At 40.1% G+C, this 18,249-nt stretch overlaps 1 protein-coding gene across 1 annotated transcript in view; it reads left to right on the forward strand.

The window, feature by feature from the left end:
- The window catches only part of LOC128979898 (zinc finger SWIM domain-containing protein 6-like), a 276,472-nt gene that overhangs the window by 224,689 nt on the left and 33,534 nt on the right, over positions 1–18,249 (forward strand). The window contains exons 5-10 of the mRNA XM_054398296.1: positions 4,419–4,598; positions 6,358–6,534; positions 6,817–6,963; positions 9,866–10,009; positions 15,081–15,341; positions 17,807–17,942. Coding sequence (XP_054254271.1) covers positions 4,419–4,598; positions 6,358–6,534; positions 6,817–6,963; positions 9,866–10,009; positions 15,081–15,341; positions 17,807–17,942 — 1,045 coding nt within the window. The remainder of the gene's footprint in view (positions 1–4,418; positions 4,599–6,357; positions 6,535–6,816; positions 6,964–9,865; positions 10,010–15,080; positions 15,342–17,806; positions 17,943–18,249) is intronic.

Below are 18,249 nucleotides of genomic sequence, written 5' to 3' on the forward strand. Positions count from 1 at the left end.
AGATAAAGAATTGCATGAAAGAGCTGAAGGAGGAACTTAAAACCTCCATATCCAACTTGATGAAGGGGGATGATTCTGATTCCTCTTCCTCCAGATGGATACAAGTTTCAGCTGTCAGGAACAGATGTGATCCAAGAAGGCCATTCCAGAATAGGTCAAACCAAAACAGACAGCAGAAGCAATCACGTGGCAGTATCTGGATAACTCTGCGTGATCAGTTTGGTGACAACATGAACAGATGGGATGGTCAACCAACTTCTGATCTTTTCAGGAGGTTAAGGGAGCTGCAGAGTAGCAGATCCTGAGGTAAAAATACCAGAAGGGTAGCTGTCACTTCCTCAGTTTCCCAAAACAACTCTGATAGCTCCAACAGTCATTCTAATTCTGGCACCGGATGTTGTGTCAGCTGTACATGTGGAAGTAATCCCCACAATTAAGGGTGCCCTGCCTTCCTTCAGGGGGAGGTAAGGGATAAGGAGATAACAGAATCTATTGGGATGTGTACATCCAGTGGCCTGGCACTTCAAAATTTCAGAAGTACAGGGCCTTGGTTGACACAGGAGCTCAGTGCACCATAATACCATCAAATTATCAAGGGGGAGAATCTATAACTATTCAGGGAGTCACTGGTGGATCTCAAGAGTAGTTTAAGATAGAGGTTGATATAAGTTTAACTGGGAAACAGTGGAAGAAACATACTATTGTAACAGGACCTAATGCACCTTGTATTTTGGGAATTGATTTTCTGAGAGAAGGGCGTTTCAGAGACCCTAAGGGTTACAAATGGGCTTTTGGAATAGCAACTGTAGAAATTGATGGAGGAAAATTGAAGTTGTCTATTAGACCTGAGTTTTCAGATGAATCTGCACTTGTGGGACACCATGAGATAGAGGATGTGATGTTGCCGGTTGCTTCTCAAACTGTGCATCACAGACAATACAGAACCAGCCATGACTCTGGTGCCCATTCAAAAGCAGGTTCATCAGCTGGAAAATCAGAAGGTCATCAGCAAAACTCATTCACCTTTCAACAGTCCAATCTGGCCTGTGAGAAAGCAGAATGGAGAATGGCGTCTGACAGCTGTTTTCTGTGCCTTGAATGAAGTAACTCCGCCCATGAGTGCAGCTGTACCAGACATGATGGAACTCCAATATGAGCTGGAATCCAAGGAGGCCAACTGGTATGCTACCATAGACATTGTAATGCTTTCTTCTCTCTTCCCATAGCAGAGGAATGCAGGCCTCAGTTTGCCTTCACCTGGAGGGGCATTCAATACACATTCAGTCATTTGCCCCAGGGGTGGATTCACAGTTCAACCATCTGCCATGCAGTGATCCATGATGCTTTGGAGAAAGGTGGAGCTCCAGAACACATTCACTTCATCGACGATATCATTCTCTGGGGTAAAACTGCTGAAGAAGTCTTCAACAAATGTAACAAAATCATTGACATTCACTTGTAAGCCAGTTTCACTTTCAAGCAAGACAAGGTGAAAGGACCTGCCAGAGAAATCCAGTTTCTGGGAGTGCAGTGGCAAGGTGGTCACCGTCACATTCCAATGGCTGTGATAAACAGAGTCTCCACCATGGCAAATACCATCAACAAGAAAGAAACTCTGCGTTTCTTAGGTATAGTGGGATTTTGGAGACTGCACATTCCTGGATACAGTCAGATTGTGAAACCTCTCTATGATGTGACTCGAAAGAGAAACAGTTTCCAATGGGGTCCTGAGCAACAAGCAGCCTTTGACCAGATCAAGCGATAGGTAGTCCAGGCAATGGGTCTTGGACCTGTCCGAACTGGTCCAGACATTAAGAACATTCTGTAAGTGGCTGCAAGTGACAATGGTCCAACCTGGTGCTTATGGCAAAGAGCTCCAGGAAAGACACAAGGACGTCCTCTTGGTTTCTGGGGTCGTGGCAACAGAGGCTCAGAAGCAAACTATACTCCAACAGAAAAAGAGATTTTAGCTGCTTATGAAGGAGTAAAAGCTGCTTCTGAAGTGATTGGAACTGTGTCACAACTTCTTCTAGCTCCTAGATTGCCAGTTCTGAATTGGATGTTCAAAGGCAAAGGTTCTTCACCACATCATGCAACAGATGCTACCTGGTCTAAGTGGATGACTCTGATAACACAGAGAGCTCGAATGGGAAATTTCGAAAGGCGTGGTTTGGTGGAGGTGATCACAAACTGGCCAGAAGGCACAAGCTGTGCAAAACCTCCAGAGGAGAGAGTAACTCGTGCTGAGGAAGCTCTTCCTTACAGTGATCTGTCTGATGATGAAAAGAAATACGCTTTGTTCACAGATGGCTCCTGCCGTCTTGTTGGAAACAAGCGGAGGTAGAAGTCTGCAGTGTGGACTCCAACATGCAGAGTTGCAGAGGCAAGAGATGGAGAAGGAGAATCCAGTCAATTTGCAGAGGTAAAAGCCATTCAGCTAGCTCTCGCCATAGCTGAATGTGAGAGATGGCCAAAGCTTTATCTCTACACCGACTCATGGATGGTAGCCAATGCCTTGTGGGGTTGGTTGAAAGGCTGGAAAAAGAATGGATGGCAGAGAAAAGGAAAGCCTATATGGGCTGCATATCTGTGCCAAGACATTGCTGCTGGCATTGAGAGAATCCCAGTGAAAGTGGGACACATGAATGCTCTCATTCCTAAGAACAAAGCTACTGAGGAACAACAACACAACCATCAGGCAGATCAAGCTACAAGAGTTTCCCAGGTGGACACAAACTCTGATCCCGATCTTGACTGGAAACACCAAGGTGAGCTGTCCTTAGCTTGGTGGGCCCATGACTCGTCAGGACATCAAGGCAGAGATGCAAGCTATCGATGGGCTCATGACAGATCCATTGACATTTCCATGGATGCTATCACACAAGTCATCCATGACTGTGACATTTGTGCTGCTATTAAGCAGGCAAAGCGAATCAAGGCCTTATGGTATGGTGACCAATGGTCCAAGTACAAGTATGGTGAAGCCTGGCAGATTGACTACATCACTCTACCTCGTTCTCGATCTAGTAAGCAATATGTGCTGACTATGGTAGAGGCTAGCATTGGATGGTTGGAAACTTATCCAGTTCTTCATGCAACTGCACTTAACACCATTCTTGGTCTGGAAAGTCAAATCCTGTGGAGACATGGAACTCCAGAGAGAATTGAATCATACAATGGAACTCCTTTCAAGAACAATCTTGTGAAAAACTGGGCCAAAGAGCACAGCATCGAGTGGATATTCCACATTCCCTACTATGCACCAGCTGCGGGAAAAAGGTTTGCTGAAAACCACTCTCAAAGCCATGGGGGTTGGATCTTTGAAAAACTGGGAGAGTTCCTGTTATCAGAGAAAAGAATCATTTAGGCAAAACTGTTTGCGTATTTTCTCCTTCAGGAGAGGCCAAACCTGTCCGAAGGGTGGTTTCTGCTGAGGGTCCTGGGCACATCCATAGGGTGATGCACGAGAATGGTGAAATTCAGTGTATTCCTCAAAGAAATCGTAACTTTGGTCGAAAGAAGTTAAATCCAGAGTATTGTACAGATACGACATTGCACCCAAGATGAGAATCCATGACATCTACGGTGGACGAACCTTAAGAACCCTGAGAGCCTTGAGTCACCTTAGTGTCCCTGTTCCTTTCTTCGCTCCATCTGCGTAGAGACAAGCTGTTTTCTATTTTTCCTGTGATTTGTCCTTTTTGAATCATCTACATCTGAGATATCCGGAATGGACTATGATCTTTATTCACTCCTTGTTGTAGATATTGTTTTAGATTAGACAGGTGCTAGTAGCAGCCAATGGAATTGTTTAGAAGGGGTGGATTGTGATGGTTTTAAGACTGTCTTTTTAATTTTTCTTCCCAAAGTTCGAGCAGAGAAAGTGAAAGAATGTAAATAAATCACTATTGGGTGTAAGAAAGCAAAATTTTTATTATTCTAAACACTTCCATTGGAGAGATAGAAATGTTTAAGAACTACTACTCAAAGCAAGGTCGTGGAGTTGGGCAGTTCTCAGCTTGCTTGCTGGGCTTCTGTCTGGCCGCTTCTGTAGATTTGCTTGTAAATACAGCTTTCATTTGCTTCCAGACTGAGCTAGCCTGTGGGGGGGGATTTCAGCTCTCACACTGTTACAGCCATACATTGTGAACTATGGATTTTCTAATACAATGGACCCACTTAATGCCTTTTAATTGAGAAAACTGGCTTGATACAGTCTTTCAGCTGCTTCAGAAGGGCCACACCAGCTCCAAGATTCTGTGCCAGGAATTCAGTCTGCCTGATGTTAGACATAGCGGGGAAACAAGCAGAGTGGCCTTCAAGGGGAGAAAAAGTGTTGCATTATAGAAGTTTGCAATTAGTTATTGGCAGCTGCATTTTTAATAGAAAACCTAATTTAGCAATTGTTTTTAAATCAGGTGCTCTGTGGACATGTATAGTCTTAAATCCCCACTGCAAGTTGGAGCAGAAAGCTGGTTGGCTAAAACAGCTGAAAAAATGGAACAGTGTGGATGTTTGTCCCTGGGAAGATGGAAACCCTGGAAATGAGATACCCATTTTAACCAATGCTTTGCCTCAGGGTGCAAATGCTAACCAAGGTGAGCCTAAATATATGCACTGACTCCAACGTATAATATAGCCTCTATCTTATATACTCTAGACTTGCAGAAAAAAAATTTTCACTGAAAGAGTGATCAGACATTAGAATGGGCTGCCCAGGGAGGTGGTTGAGTCACCAAACCTGGATGTGTTTAAAGGTTGTTTGGATGTAGTGCTTGGGGATATGGTTTAGGGGTGAACCTTTTAGAGTAGGGTTATTGGTTGGACTTGGTGATCCTGAGGATCTTTTCCAACCTGAATGCTTCTATGATTCTGTGAATTCGGCATTTTTCCTGGGACAAGTAACTTCATTGTTGAGGATTTAACAGCCAAATTTATTTTCGCTAATACTACCATCGCAGAAAGGATAAATAGGGGATTTTGTGTGTGTGTGTGTGCTGGGACTGCAATGTTTTCAAAACAAGTATTTGTGTTTAGTTATGTCTTCTAACTTTTCACTTGATCCATCTAAATACTTGTTGCATAAAAATTGAATGTCACATAAGTATATCATGTGAAAGCCTGTTGTTTGTTTGCTTGACTATAATCTTATATACCTTTGGGTGTTGGGGTTTTTATTTTGTTTTCAGTTACAAACCCTTTGATACTTAAAGGGAGATCTGTTTTAATTGCATTAAACTTAGCATGTGAGAAACTAAAGCAGCTATCTATGAGACATACTCTGTGTTGTGCAGTCTGCATTGACAGGTGTGGGAGGGTGCAGAGGCAACACTATCTTCTTGGAGGAGATGTCTCTTCTTACTCAATATCATGCTTTCTAATCTAAAATGTGATTATCAAATCTGACAGAAGCCTTCTCCAGTCATCTTTAAGCAAAGATTGCTACTTTGATAATAAGTGAGGAAGATGCAGGATATTTATCTGGGGAAGTAAGAAACACATAATGCTCAAAACTCTTAAGTATTTTGATACATATTTCATATAATTGTGATAAAGTTAAAATTAGATACTTGTGGGAGGTTACAGATTTGGGCTTAGATGGGTTTTTCCTTGCTTCTTTTTCTTGGAAGATCACTTCTGAAGGAAATGCATTTGGTTCATTTGTAAATCCTACAGCTAGCAAGAACTTCCTACATATGTGTTTTGCTTTCTGGATCTTGTGATGTTCAGCCCAACCTGGGCAAATCTGACATGATATTTCAATATTCATAGACAGACTGCCATGTCAACAGAGTGCTTTTCACATAGGAAGATGTACAGTAAGGATTATATCAGTCCTGTGGCCTCAGTACCTGACTTTATTTGCATTATTTGTATATGTTTATGACCAAAAAAATATACAAATGCTCAAAGCTAATATAATTTCTCAAAGAGAACAACTAAAAATCTTTCTTGCAATATTTATCTGTCCCCCATCCTAGTAGCTCTGGGCCTGAGAAGGAGAGAAGCTGGGGTTGCTTGAGTAGCTGTGTGCCATATACTTTCTAGTTTGTTTTTAGGGGAGTTCTGTATGTGCTGTTCATCTCTAGCTGTTCCCTTTGCAAAGTCCTATTTAGCATTAGCCATGCTGGTTTGTAGATCTCTCTGAAGGAAAAGTGAATGGCACACAATTCATGTGAACTGTTGGGTAATACAATGTGAAACATCACCTGCAGTCTGCTCCTTGGGGAGGGGGGTAAGGCACACTGACATTGGTTGAGGGTTGGTGAATGGGCAGAAGACGAGTACTGTGAATGACTGATTCGCATATGCATGAGTAAAAGCTGATGCAGCTTTCTGAACTTGTGAAAATGACAGATTCATTGAACAAGCCACATCGGACAGTGTTCTCTCGAGCTATAGAGGCATGTGATCTGCACTGGCAGGACAGCCACTTACAGCACATTATCAGCAGTGACCTATACACCAACTACTGTTACCATGATGACACTGAAAACTCACTCTTTGACTCTCACGGGTGGCCCCTGTGGCATGGTAAGTAGCTAAACCGGAAAGATGTTTCCACGACTTGCTGCTTTGTTCAGTTTCTATGGAATTATTTGGGGGGGAATGTGGGGAGATTAATTAAAAGCCTGACAAAAAGAACAGAGGCTCCCTTGAAATGCTGGCTCAGAAGTAGCCCTTTAAGTCTCTATTTCATATTAAAAAAAAAAAAACAAAGCAAGCAAACAAAAAAGCCCTTTTGAGTAACCGAGCAAAAGAGGCCATTGCAGACATGGAAGCATTGCTATTCTTCAATTATTTTCTCGATTTTAGAACATGTTCCTACAGCCTGTGCGAGGGTGGATGCATTACGATCTCATGGATACCCACGAGAAGCACTGAGACTAGCAATAGCTATTGTTAATACACTAAGAAGGCAGCAGCAGAAACAGCTGGAAATGTTCCGGACTCAGAAGAAAGGTAAATGTGAGGATGACAATAACACCGGACTAGAACTTTGTATAAGAAAACTGCTTTTGAAACTAAAGCAAAAGAGGTGACTAACGCTTTAGTCCAAATTGTCATAATGGTAATGTCACGCTTTGGATGTTGGAGGGTTTTTTTAAGCTGAGTTGTGAGCCCTGCAGGGCAATGGCACTGTTCTGTCATGATGAGGTCTTTGTCCCAATCAGGATTATTGGTTACACAGTGTAAATATTCATCTTGTGTAATTGTCCTTGTGAAAAATTAACCTTATCCAAGCCGATCCCAGGATAGTAATTTATAAGCTTTTAAACAGAGCTTCGTATTTGGCACATCAGGTATTTAAAATATTTTTTCCCCTGACACATAATTTAGCAGAGCTATATAGTTCTGAGGTGGAAGCATACAGTTGCCATTGAGAGTAACAACAAGGCAAAGTCCACACTATAGAAATTCATCAAATTTGCAGTTTGTTCCAAAAGTCTTATGATGCTTAAAACTTTAGTGGAATCACATTGCTGGAAATGGAATTTTTGAAACACTAGCTTTATAAAAATGTTCTGTGGTGTTCCTCTGAGCACTACCCCTATTTTCTGAAGGAACATGCTATCAAGATTAATCCTGCACTGATATTTATCATAAGTTTGAAGAGGTAGTGTAAGAAGAAACAGATGCTTTTGTAGTTAAAGAATGCACATGGAAAAGCTGGAATTACATTATTGGCTACTAGAAGGACACCTTTTATTCAAATGTTATTTTAGATCATTGTTGCTACTATTAACTATGTGTATCCTCATGCTTTGTTGGCAAAAATACCAGTGTGAAGTTGCATGATTAAATTTTTCAAGTGTATGTGCAGGTGTTTTCCCAGGAATGATCATTTAGAAATTGAAGACAAGATAGACACTTGACTAAAAAACAAAATTAGCCAGCAGTTCCTGTATGCCTCCATTTCACAGTACCCAAACAAGAAGTTTTAAGTGCTGTTGTGGATCCTGGATTTGAACAAAACTTAAAAGCACTTTGTATTATCAATTACAAGAATTTTTATGAGTCTTTTTATCATGCAGTAGATCTTTCCTTAGCATGTGCTCCATTAAAAGCTTTGCACATTTTCTAGCTTCTCAGACTGAGGAGGTAGAAAGGAGGGGGCTATGTCAATGTGTGTACTGTGTGTATGCACCACTGGCAGGTGCGAAGGGTCTGCTGCAAGTGTGCTGGTTGTAGTACTGTTCCTTTTCATTCTCAGTTCCTGATGCAGTATCTAGGCATTCAATACTTTTGTTAAGTTCCTTTCTCTATGAGCAGTTTCTATAGCTGTCAACTAATATTATGCTAAAAAATGAGTGCATGAAATGTGATTCATCTTGCCCCAAAACAAAGAAGCTTGTCATTTCTACATTGTTACTCACTGCTTCTGTGTTTGCTTTTTTTTTCCTGATACATTTAGAATTTAACAAAATTTCTTTCAATACTGCAAAATATGCTGGTCTTCTCGGCAACTACAGTTTCAGTTGAGCAACCACCACTTCTACTTAGCTTTCATTCATGTGACTGATCTGATGTCCATGTAACTGCTTATGTGATTTAAAGTTAAATGCCTGTATGAATGGAGGACTGAAGCCTCTGTTTGGCATGACACAAGCAAAGCTCATAAGTAAACACAATAGATGAAATGGAATGTGAGTGAATCAGTAAGAAATCACTGATATTAATCCTTTTTGGTAATATTACACGCTTCTGCCTGTCGTTTTTAACATGTGGTATTTGCTAGCAGGACAATTATTTACTTGTTTGTTTTTCATATTACATATCAGTTGATTCTTTTAAAAAAGCCACTTTCCTGAACACTCAGTTCAACAGTGAGGCTGTGTTTCACTTTGTAGTCCCACACATATAAATAGGCGAGAAGCAGGCTTTTAAAGCTTTATGATAATACATATAGTTACTCAGAAAGATGGCACTTTGTGAATGACAGTGAGCAGAAGCAGGTACAAGTTAGCATGTAATAGGCAGAGAAACAGAGCATCCATAATGGCTTGTATAGAATTTTTAAATTCTCACCCATAATGTGTCTGATCTCTCATAGTTCAGTTGTGTGTGTCTAGGAGAAAAAAAATTGGGAATTGGAGTCTTTCTGCCATAAGACTCTCAGTTAAAAAAAGGGATTTGGGGAATCTCTAAGCTCTGTTACCACAGCCATGCTTCCTTCGATTCATTGTGCTAAACAATTTTTTCATGTTGTGACTGATTGATGGATCAGGGCTATAAAAGAAAGCATCCGTGAAGGTATTTGTTGACTGAAATATTAGAATAACAGAAAAATGCACTTAAAGGACAATTTTTTCTCGTATACCTCATTTAAACACTTTGTCCTTTTTCTTCCTTTTTTTAGGAGCTGTCATTCTGGGTTTATTACTTCAATAAATGTTTAAATGCATGATAAGCTCATGTTTTAGTTATTAAAATGGAACATTCTAGAATATTTTATTTCAGTGCCGTCAGATTCACTTAAAATGTAAAAATGGTACTGCATCTTTTGAATGAGGGAATGGTTGTGAATATTTTACCCAAAAAAGTCTTTGCCACAATTTTTAAGCAGACATTTTCAGAGCAGGTATTGGTATCAAATAAAGAGATTTTTGACCCATAATGCACTTTGCTAGTGCTCAAAATGTTTGGCATTCATTCATTTTCTTTTTTTCCTCTGTCAATATATTCACAGGGAGCAATGAATTTGCCCTGAAAGATACTATTTTCTCCTTCAAAGCAAACACTATTGGAAATACTTTGAAATTTGTACTGAGATCATTTTAATCAGTTTTACTTCTATAATTGTTTTGAGAGGTTAACATGAACTCTCTTTCCCTCCCTCCTCCCTCCATCTGTTCATTCACAGAACTTCTCCACAAAGGTGCAACCTCAATAACGAATCTTGAAGGTTGGGTAGGACATCCTTTGGATCCAATTGGCACCCTCTTCAGTAGCCTGATGGAAGCCTGCAGAGTGGATGATGAGAGCTTTCATGGATTCTCAGACACAGGTAAGGCCATGCAAAGGGAGCAATCTTTCCCAAGTCTTCAGTAACTGGAGGCATTTTTCTGTCTTGCCTTTCTGAATTAACTTCAAAGCCAGTGCTATTATAGTATAAGAACTCAGATTTGCGTTCCCAAAGAAAATACAAGGGAGAGAACATGTTTAAAGTAAAATTTTGATACAAATTTATAAAAGTACTTCAAAAATTACCAGTTATTTATTCTTGAAGACAATTCTGTATTTCATGCTTGAAATAAAACCAAAGACTATATTAGCAGTCTTTTTCATATACATTGCTCTGTCCTCTTTTTGAGAAATTACAGGACATCACAGAACTGTTGAGGTTGGAATGCTCCTCTGGAGAGGAGTCTGCCTGCTCTGGTCATCTAGAGCAGGTTGTGTCCAGCTGAGTTTTGAACAACCCCAAGAATGAACACTGTACAACCTCTCTGGGCGACCTCTTGTAGTGTTTGACCATCCTTGAAGTAAAAAAGTGTTTTCTTATGCTCAGATGGAGTTTCCTGTATTTCAATTTGTGCACAGTGCCTCTTGTCCTGTCACAGCGGGTTGACCTTGACAGGATGCCAAGTGTCCACCAAAGCCACTCTATCACTCCCCCTCCTCAACTGGAAAGGGGAGAGAAAATGTAACAAAAGGCTCATGGATTGAGATAAGGGCAGGGAAATCACATCATGGGCAAAACAGACTCGAAGAAATCAGCTTAATTTATTACCAATCAAATCAGAATAGGATAATGAGAAATAGAAACTAAATCTCAAAACACCTTTCCTCCACCTGTGTTGGTTTAACACAGCCTACTATAAACATGTCTCACTCTCACAATCAAGAATGAGTGGAAAAAAACAATGCAACGGGACACATCAGTGAATGGGGCATATAATTTTTCACTATCTGGCAATTTGTTGTATTGTGGGGCCTCAGCACGTTACCTCTGCTTCCTCCAGTAACATCCCAAAATCTCTGTCTCCTGGCCAGTTTGTGATGACTTCTAATATTCCTAGGCAGTTAGGGCTCCCTGTTTGAGCCCATTGCATTATCACTGCGATCCACTTGCTCCACATGGCATCAGTTGCATGATGGGTAGAGGAGATTCTTCCTTTGAACGTCTAGCCCAGCACTGGCAGTCAGGGTGCCAGGAAGAGCTGTGCTTCAGTACCAACCACCTCCAAGACAGCTCAAACTCCTTCATACGATGCCAGTATCTTTTTTTCAGTCTGAGTGTAGCTGGCCTCAGATCCTTTGTAACTTCAACCCCAGAATCCTAGGGATTGATCTCAGGTCTCTCCAGATGTTTTCTGCCAAAGGCTCCAGGCAGGACCATTCTTCTCAGCTTTAGTGTAGAGCACATTTGTAACACCTTGTCCTGTCTGGACTGGCCTGAGGGCATGAACAATCTCCTGTTTGATTTGTTCAAAGGCCTGTTGCTGCTCAGGACCCCATTGAAAATCATTCTTCTTATGAGTGATTTGGTAGAGAGGGCTCACAATAAGAATATAGTCTGGGATATGCATCCTCCAGAAACTCACAACATCCAAGAAAGCCTGAGTTTCCTTCTTATTGGTGGGTGGAGACATAGCTGCAATCTTGTTAATAACATCCATCGGAATTATCAATGAAATCAGAATTAAATGAGAAATAAAAACTAAATCTTAAATTATCTTTCCCCCACCTCTCCCTTCTTCCTGCACTTAACTTTATTCCCAAGTTCTTCATCTCCTCAACCCCAGCAGTATAGGGGAATGAGGAATCAGGGTTGTGGTCAGTTCATCACATGGCTATGGTGGTTTGGCCCTGGCTGGGGGACAGATGCCCACCAAAGCCACTCTATCACTCCCCTTCTTAAATGGACTGGGAAGAGGGAAAATATAACAAAAGTGCAGGAGTCAAGACAGAAGCAATATAATGAAATGCAAAAGCCAAAGCAAAGGCCGCACACAGAAGCAAAAAAATCCAATGGTGTTATTCTCTACTTCCCATCAATCCAGATGATGTTCGGTCACTCCTGGGAAGCAGGGCTCCAATACACATATCAGTTGCTCCAAAGGACAGACACCATCACAGGATGTTCCCACACTTCCTTCTTTCACTTAGCTTATATATATGAGCTGACACCATATGGCATGGAATACCCCTTTGATCAGTTTGGGTCATCTGGCCCATCTCTGTCCCCTCCTGAGATCTTGCCCGTCCCTCAGCATACTCTTGGAGTGGGGGAATGTTGGAAAAGTACAGCCGCAGTGCTCAGTTCAGCAGTAGCCAAAACACTGGTCTGCTATCAACACCCAGCTACATTACCGCAAAACACAACACTAGAAAGATGTGCTGGGGAGAACTGACTCCAGCTCAACCAAACCCAATACACGTCTCTGCTGCTCTTTCCTCTTCAGGAGGAGGACTCTTCTCATTCTTCCCCTGCTCCAGCATGGTTCCTTTCTGAAGGCTGCAGTCCTTCAGGTGAACAGACTTTTTCAGCATGGGTCCCCCACAGGCTCACAAGTCCTGCCAGAAAACCATCATGGGCTCCTCTCTCCACAGGGCCACAGGTTCTGCCAGGAGCCTGTTCCAGAACAGGATCTCCATGGGATCACAGCCTCCTTTGAGCAAATCCACCTTCTCTGGCTTGGGGCCCTCCATGGGCTCCATGGTGTGTCTGTGAAGTGTCAAATTCATCAGTAGTACTCTTTAAAGCAATTTATGGCTTGGTATGTGTGGAATTTACATGTAGTCTTTACTAAAAGTAGCACTTCTAGTGTTAATGAAATCAGAAACATTATACATGTTTTAAATACAACTGTAACAAATTCAAAAGCATGAAAAGAGCTCTAGCAAACAGGATGCTTTAAAGTTGTTGAGTTCCTAGGCTGCCCCATCACAGGTAGTATCCCAACATCTGCCTGTCTCAGAGCCCCAGGACTCTCATTGTTTGACAAAATTAACATTTGCCTATTTTTTTGAGTGCCCCAATAAGAACTTGCACTGACTCAGGTTCAGAAAGTCAAAATAAGTGATAGATTTAATTTATTGAAGTGATGGATACAACAGGTTTGGGATCGCCAGAAATAAATGCACTAATAAATGCTTTGGTTAATAAATCCCAGATAACATCCAACAAAGTCAGAGACACTGTGGTGGGTTGAGGAATCATCCCCCAAAATTAATTTGGAGAATTACCCCCAAAATAAATTACCAGACTAGCTCAGATGGTTTTGGAAGCAAATAACGCTATATTTACAAGCAAACTAAAATCTAGAAATATGAAATGCAATGAATATGTACTATATATATATTTATATATATTTACATATATTTACAATTTATAAACAACACAAAGACCCCTCTGGACAAAGCCAGAGGGAAACAAATAGCTCCCCCTCCCTCCCCCCTGTACAAGGGACAGAGAGAGAAAGCAGTTAGCAATAACCCACTGTTAATACTTAGCCACAACAAGGAATGCAGCCAAGGTCATCAAAGCCAAGCAGAAGACACCAGCTAGTAGCAGCTAAAGTGTAGAAGCAGGAAAGAGACAGAATAGTTTATGCAACTGCTTTTTATCCACATTAGCAAGTGAATGGAATGATACATGCCTATTGATGTTATTGTTCTGTGTCCAATAGTAATTTATTTACCTTTTACTCAAATATGTCCAGAAAGTTCCTATTGTTTTTGCAGTTAGGAACTAGGCAAATGTTCCACCTTCAAACCATAACAGACACAAACCTTTGAAGTAGTGCTAATATATAACAGAAATGCAGCAAAAGTTCAGCTGTACATTGAATGCACAATTCTTACCAAGAAGATGCCCCTGTCCTGGGTGGAGGAAAAGGAGCACAGCCTGTCAAGCAACCTTGTCTCTGCTAAATAGTCTTTCTCCCTCCATCTGCACAGAGTTTTCTCTCGTGTTTTTTTATACCTTTACTCTGCCTGCTGTCTCTGCCTTCTAGGTGACATTTAGCATGATTTGGGTGCAGAGGTGAGTAACATAGTCATATACGTTTAGCATGTATGCTGTTTGGCTCATTATCATACATTAATATTAAAATTCAAGTTAATTAGACAAAGGTCTTCACTTGAGCACTATAGCTTTCGAAATGTGTTTTGAAGCTGCGTGTTTTGTTGGTTTAGCCTTGACTCATTATTTCTAGCCAAAACAAGGCTTTCTTATCTTCGCAAGACTCCCTCCTTCAGCTGTTTGGCAGGCCTGCTTTGCAGATCTTTGTTCCCAGAGATAGCATAAACATCTCTTGGTTGTTAGCATCTCGACCTTGCTCCTGAAGTGAACTAAATTAACTTGCATTCCTGTCCCACGGTAAGATAGGTAGTTATCCCACATAGTCCTACTGTATTTGCACAAAACTAATAACTTCAACTGAGGTGGTTGTGAGGTATGTGTTGGCCTCTTCTGCCTAATATCAAGTGGTAGAACAAGAGGAAATGGCCTCAAATTGCACCAGAGGAGGTTTAGATTGGATATTAGGAAAAATTTCTTTACTGAAAGAGTGGTCAGGCATTGGAATACGCTGCCCAGAGAGGTGGTTCAAAAAATGTGTAGACATGGCACTTTGGGACATGGTTTAATGGCTATGGTGGTCTTAGGTCAATGGTTTGACTCAATGATCTTAGAGGTCTTTTCCAACTGAAACAATTCTATGATTCTATGAAATCTATGCAGGTGTATAAGCACCTTCCCTTGCCACTTATACAACATCAAAGCTTTAAGGAGATACAAAAATGGGTGGGGAATAACATTGAAATACATCTTCCAATTTTGAATTTATTAACACAAAGCTAGAGAAACTGTCTTTCTCCAAATCATGCAGTTTAAAGTGAAAATATTTTTACTTGAGTGGCTTTTTTAAAACCTAATTGTTTTATATATTTCTGTAATGTGGAATTGAATCAGGTTGTTTGGATTATTGGATCTTGAGATCGTGGTAGTAATTTAAATTCTTTTTAAAAATTAATGCTGACAGAGGAAGCATTTGTAAATGTGGCATTACAGACAGATTATGGATTAGAATGATTTCCTGATGTGGTGTTCTTTGTGTCATCCTTTACAGAGAGTGTGGAGCAATGCAAACCTCTAGAGTACCACCACTTGCCTGCACACAGGTTCTTAGAAGAAGGGGAATCTTATTTAACACTGGCTGTGGAAGTAGCATTGATAGGGCTGGGACAGCAACGAATAATGCCAGATGGCTTGTATGCACAAGAGAAGGTTTGTCGAAATGAGGAGCAGCTCATTTCTAAGCTACAGGAAATTGAATTGGATGATACTCTGGTGAAGATTTTTCGAAAACAAGCAGTCTTCCTATTAGAAGGTAGCTCAATGTAGATGCTAACTGCTTTTTTAAACCGTTGTCACTTACACAAGCCCACTGAATTAGTATTCCAGTAGAAACTACCTCACATACTTATGATGTTTTTTGATGTAGAACTCCAGCAAAATTTTATTTCTAGTCTCTTATGAAAATCAAACGTATTTCAGATTTCACATGACTGTAAAGTTAATGCATCTACTGACCTATAAGCCTTTCATTTTAATTTTTATTGCATTTTGTTCTTTAGATTTGTTGCTTGTCATAAACTCAGTATCGTAATTATACAACCCAGGCTTAAAATTAAATAATATAGGCATCACTTATCATCAACAATTCTCAGGTAGCAAATTTCTAAATGTCACTTGTGTCCTGAAAAAAGACTGGCAGCTTTGTAAATGTATGAAGATTTTTACCTCTGTTCCCAAGTGAAGAACTCAAAAAATTTGCTGGGACAGAAATATAATATTTTCTTTGTAGCAATTAGGAAAATTACTTGCCTCTGAAGTTTGTATCACACATGAAAAATGAAATATGTGGTCAAATATTGAGGCTTAAGGCCTGGTCTTGTGACTAAATTTTCATTAAGACAAATAACCTGTGTTTGGGAATTAGTCAGTGTTTTGCAATAAAACCTGTACAAAAAAGTGCATGCTTTTGCCACTGAAAAGTCTTAACGTATAGCACTTAAGCCTTGTGTTCAGAGAGTAGTCTTGTGGGCTCTAAGGTTGTCTTTCTAGTTTTTGTTTTTTTAATGGAAGAAAAAAATTTAAAGGCATGGTCCAAGATTTGTATGCCTGCTCAAGGGATGTTGAGGAGTATGATACTTGTCTAGGTAAGTTGTGAAGACTGTTACAAGGTAGTCAGGTTTTGCTTGCTTTCTGTAAGACATTTGTCTTTTAAAACTACTTCTTTAATGGAAGATATGTAGTATGTTGCTTAGAGTTCTCAGCTTTGAGTCACTCTTGTTGACCAGATCCTTAAAGACTTGGTTACCTGTTGATGGTGGCATTTGAAACTGTAGAGTGCTATACCGTAGGGAGAGTTTCAATTATGGTGTAGCTATAACCACTGCTTTATGGCCTTTGGACAAGAACAGCTGCTTGCTGGATGAAGCTATTAACTACCATAGAGGTGTCCTATGGATTATAAAATCAATTTGCTGCATCTATTTACTGGTAAGGATACTTTATGAGGAAAAGGCAGGATTTCTCTGAAGTATTCTCTAATACTTCTAGTTTACTACTTTGATCACTGATATTCTTTTTTGGTTTCTTAGAGTAGTAAACAAGTGATCATAGCAACAAATCTGCTGTGGTGAACAGCTGGCTTTTCTGCAATAGTTTCAATTTATTCCAGGTTAGGCAGAAACTGACAGCTCACATGGAAGAAAACTGCAGTAATCTAAGATCCTAATCATATCAATTATGGTTTTAGAGTTGAAGTCCTGCAGATATAATAAAGCTTAACCCATTATTAAGGTGATTTCTATGCTATTAATGCATGCTGTATGCTACCATTTGAATGCGTGAGAAAGCAGAACATATGACTGCATTGCAAGAACTGTTTTAATATTTGCCTTACTGCTAAGTTAATGGCAGAATATATTTTCATGTAAATGCTGTCTCATGTGTTCTTCATGTACCAACTGAGTGTCTGACAGGACCAACTGGCAAACATACATGAAATGGCTTCTTTCATTGAAGCAACGCCATCTGGCTTTGAATGGCTTTCAGCTTCTTTTTAAATGGTTGAGAGACACTATCACCTATTTAATCTTGATCAAAATCCATTGCCCCAACAATGGGAGTAATTTTCCCACAACAAATACAGTTTTTAAGATCATGTGGCTATAATGAACTAACAAAAGCAGCCTTGGTGCAAGATCTGACCTAGTCTTCTCTGGAGACCAAGTTCAGACCAAAGGATTATTTAAATGCCTAATGGCAAGTGAGACATTATTAGGGATCAGGTGCTGCTGTAGTGATTGGTCATGTAACTTCAATTAAAGATACATGTTTTTCCACTGTAACTACTTTTTTTTTCCTTTTATTTTTCTGGTGTATCTGTGATAAAGCAGTTATGCACCAACAGAGGATGCATAGGGATTCATGTGCACAATATAACTATACAGAGGCAAAACTAGAATTATCACCTTCTACTTTTATATACTGTTGACTTACTGAATGAACCCCATAGAGCCCCGGGACCATTCTGTCATTTGTATGTGCACTGGTAGTGTGCTTAATACTATACAATTTGCAGTCTGTCTTGTTATCTCAAAGAATATATAGTATTTAATATACTCGTAATATATTTCACAAAAATATCAATGTAACATTACCTTTTGTACAACAAACTGTCTCTGAATACCAATTGTAACTCAAGGTATAGTGAACATTTATAAAGGTCCAGAAGTTGAGTTTTAACAGTCTGTAAGACTGACATTCTCTTTCTCTTTCCTACAGCTGGACCATATAGTGGTTTAGGTGAAATCATCCATCGAGAGAGTGTTCCAATGCACACATTTGCCAAGTATCTTTTTACCACTCTCCTACCTCATGATGCTGAATTGGCATACAAAACTGCACTGAGAGCCATGTGGTATGTATTCACAAGTCAGTGGTTTGGAAAAGGGGGGAAAGCTAGGCAATCAAGACCTAGTCTTTTTTTCTAAAAGAAGCATTGTTCCCTTTAAGGGGAAATTACTTTGGTTCTGTCATCGTAAAAGCAATTGATGATGTCTGATGATTGTACTACAGTATAATAATTTATAAATGTACAATTAGTGTTTATCTACAACTGTAAAAACATTGTATGTTACTGTGGCAGTTTGGGCTGGGTGCCCCCTGCCACTGCTGCATGAGATACACCTCTGGTGTCCCAGGTACCCACCCAATAGGGGTGGACA

Source organism: Indicator indicator (genome assembly GCF_027791375.1).
Source record: "Indicator indicator isolate 239-I01 chromosome W unlocalized genomic scaffold, UM_Iind_1.1 iindW_random_scaffold_48, whole genome shotgun sequence".
Lineage (NCBI taxonomy): Eukaryota > Metazoa > Chordata > Aves > Piciformes > Indicatoridae > Indicator > Indicator indicator.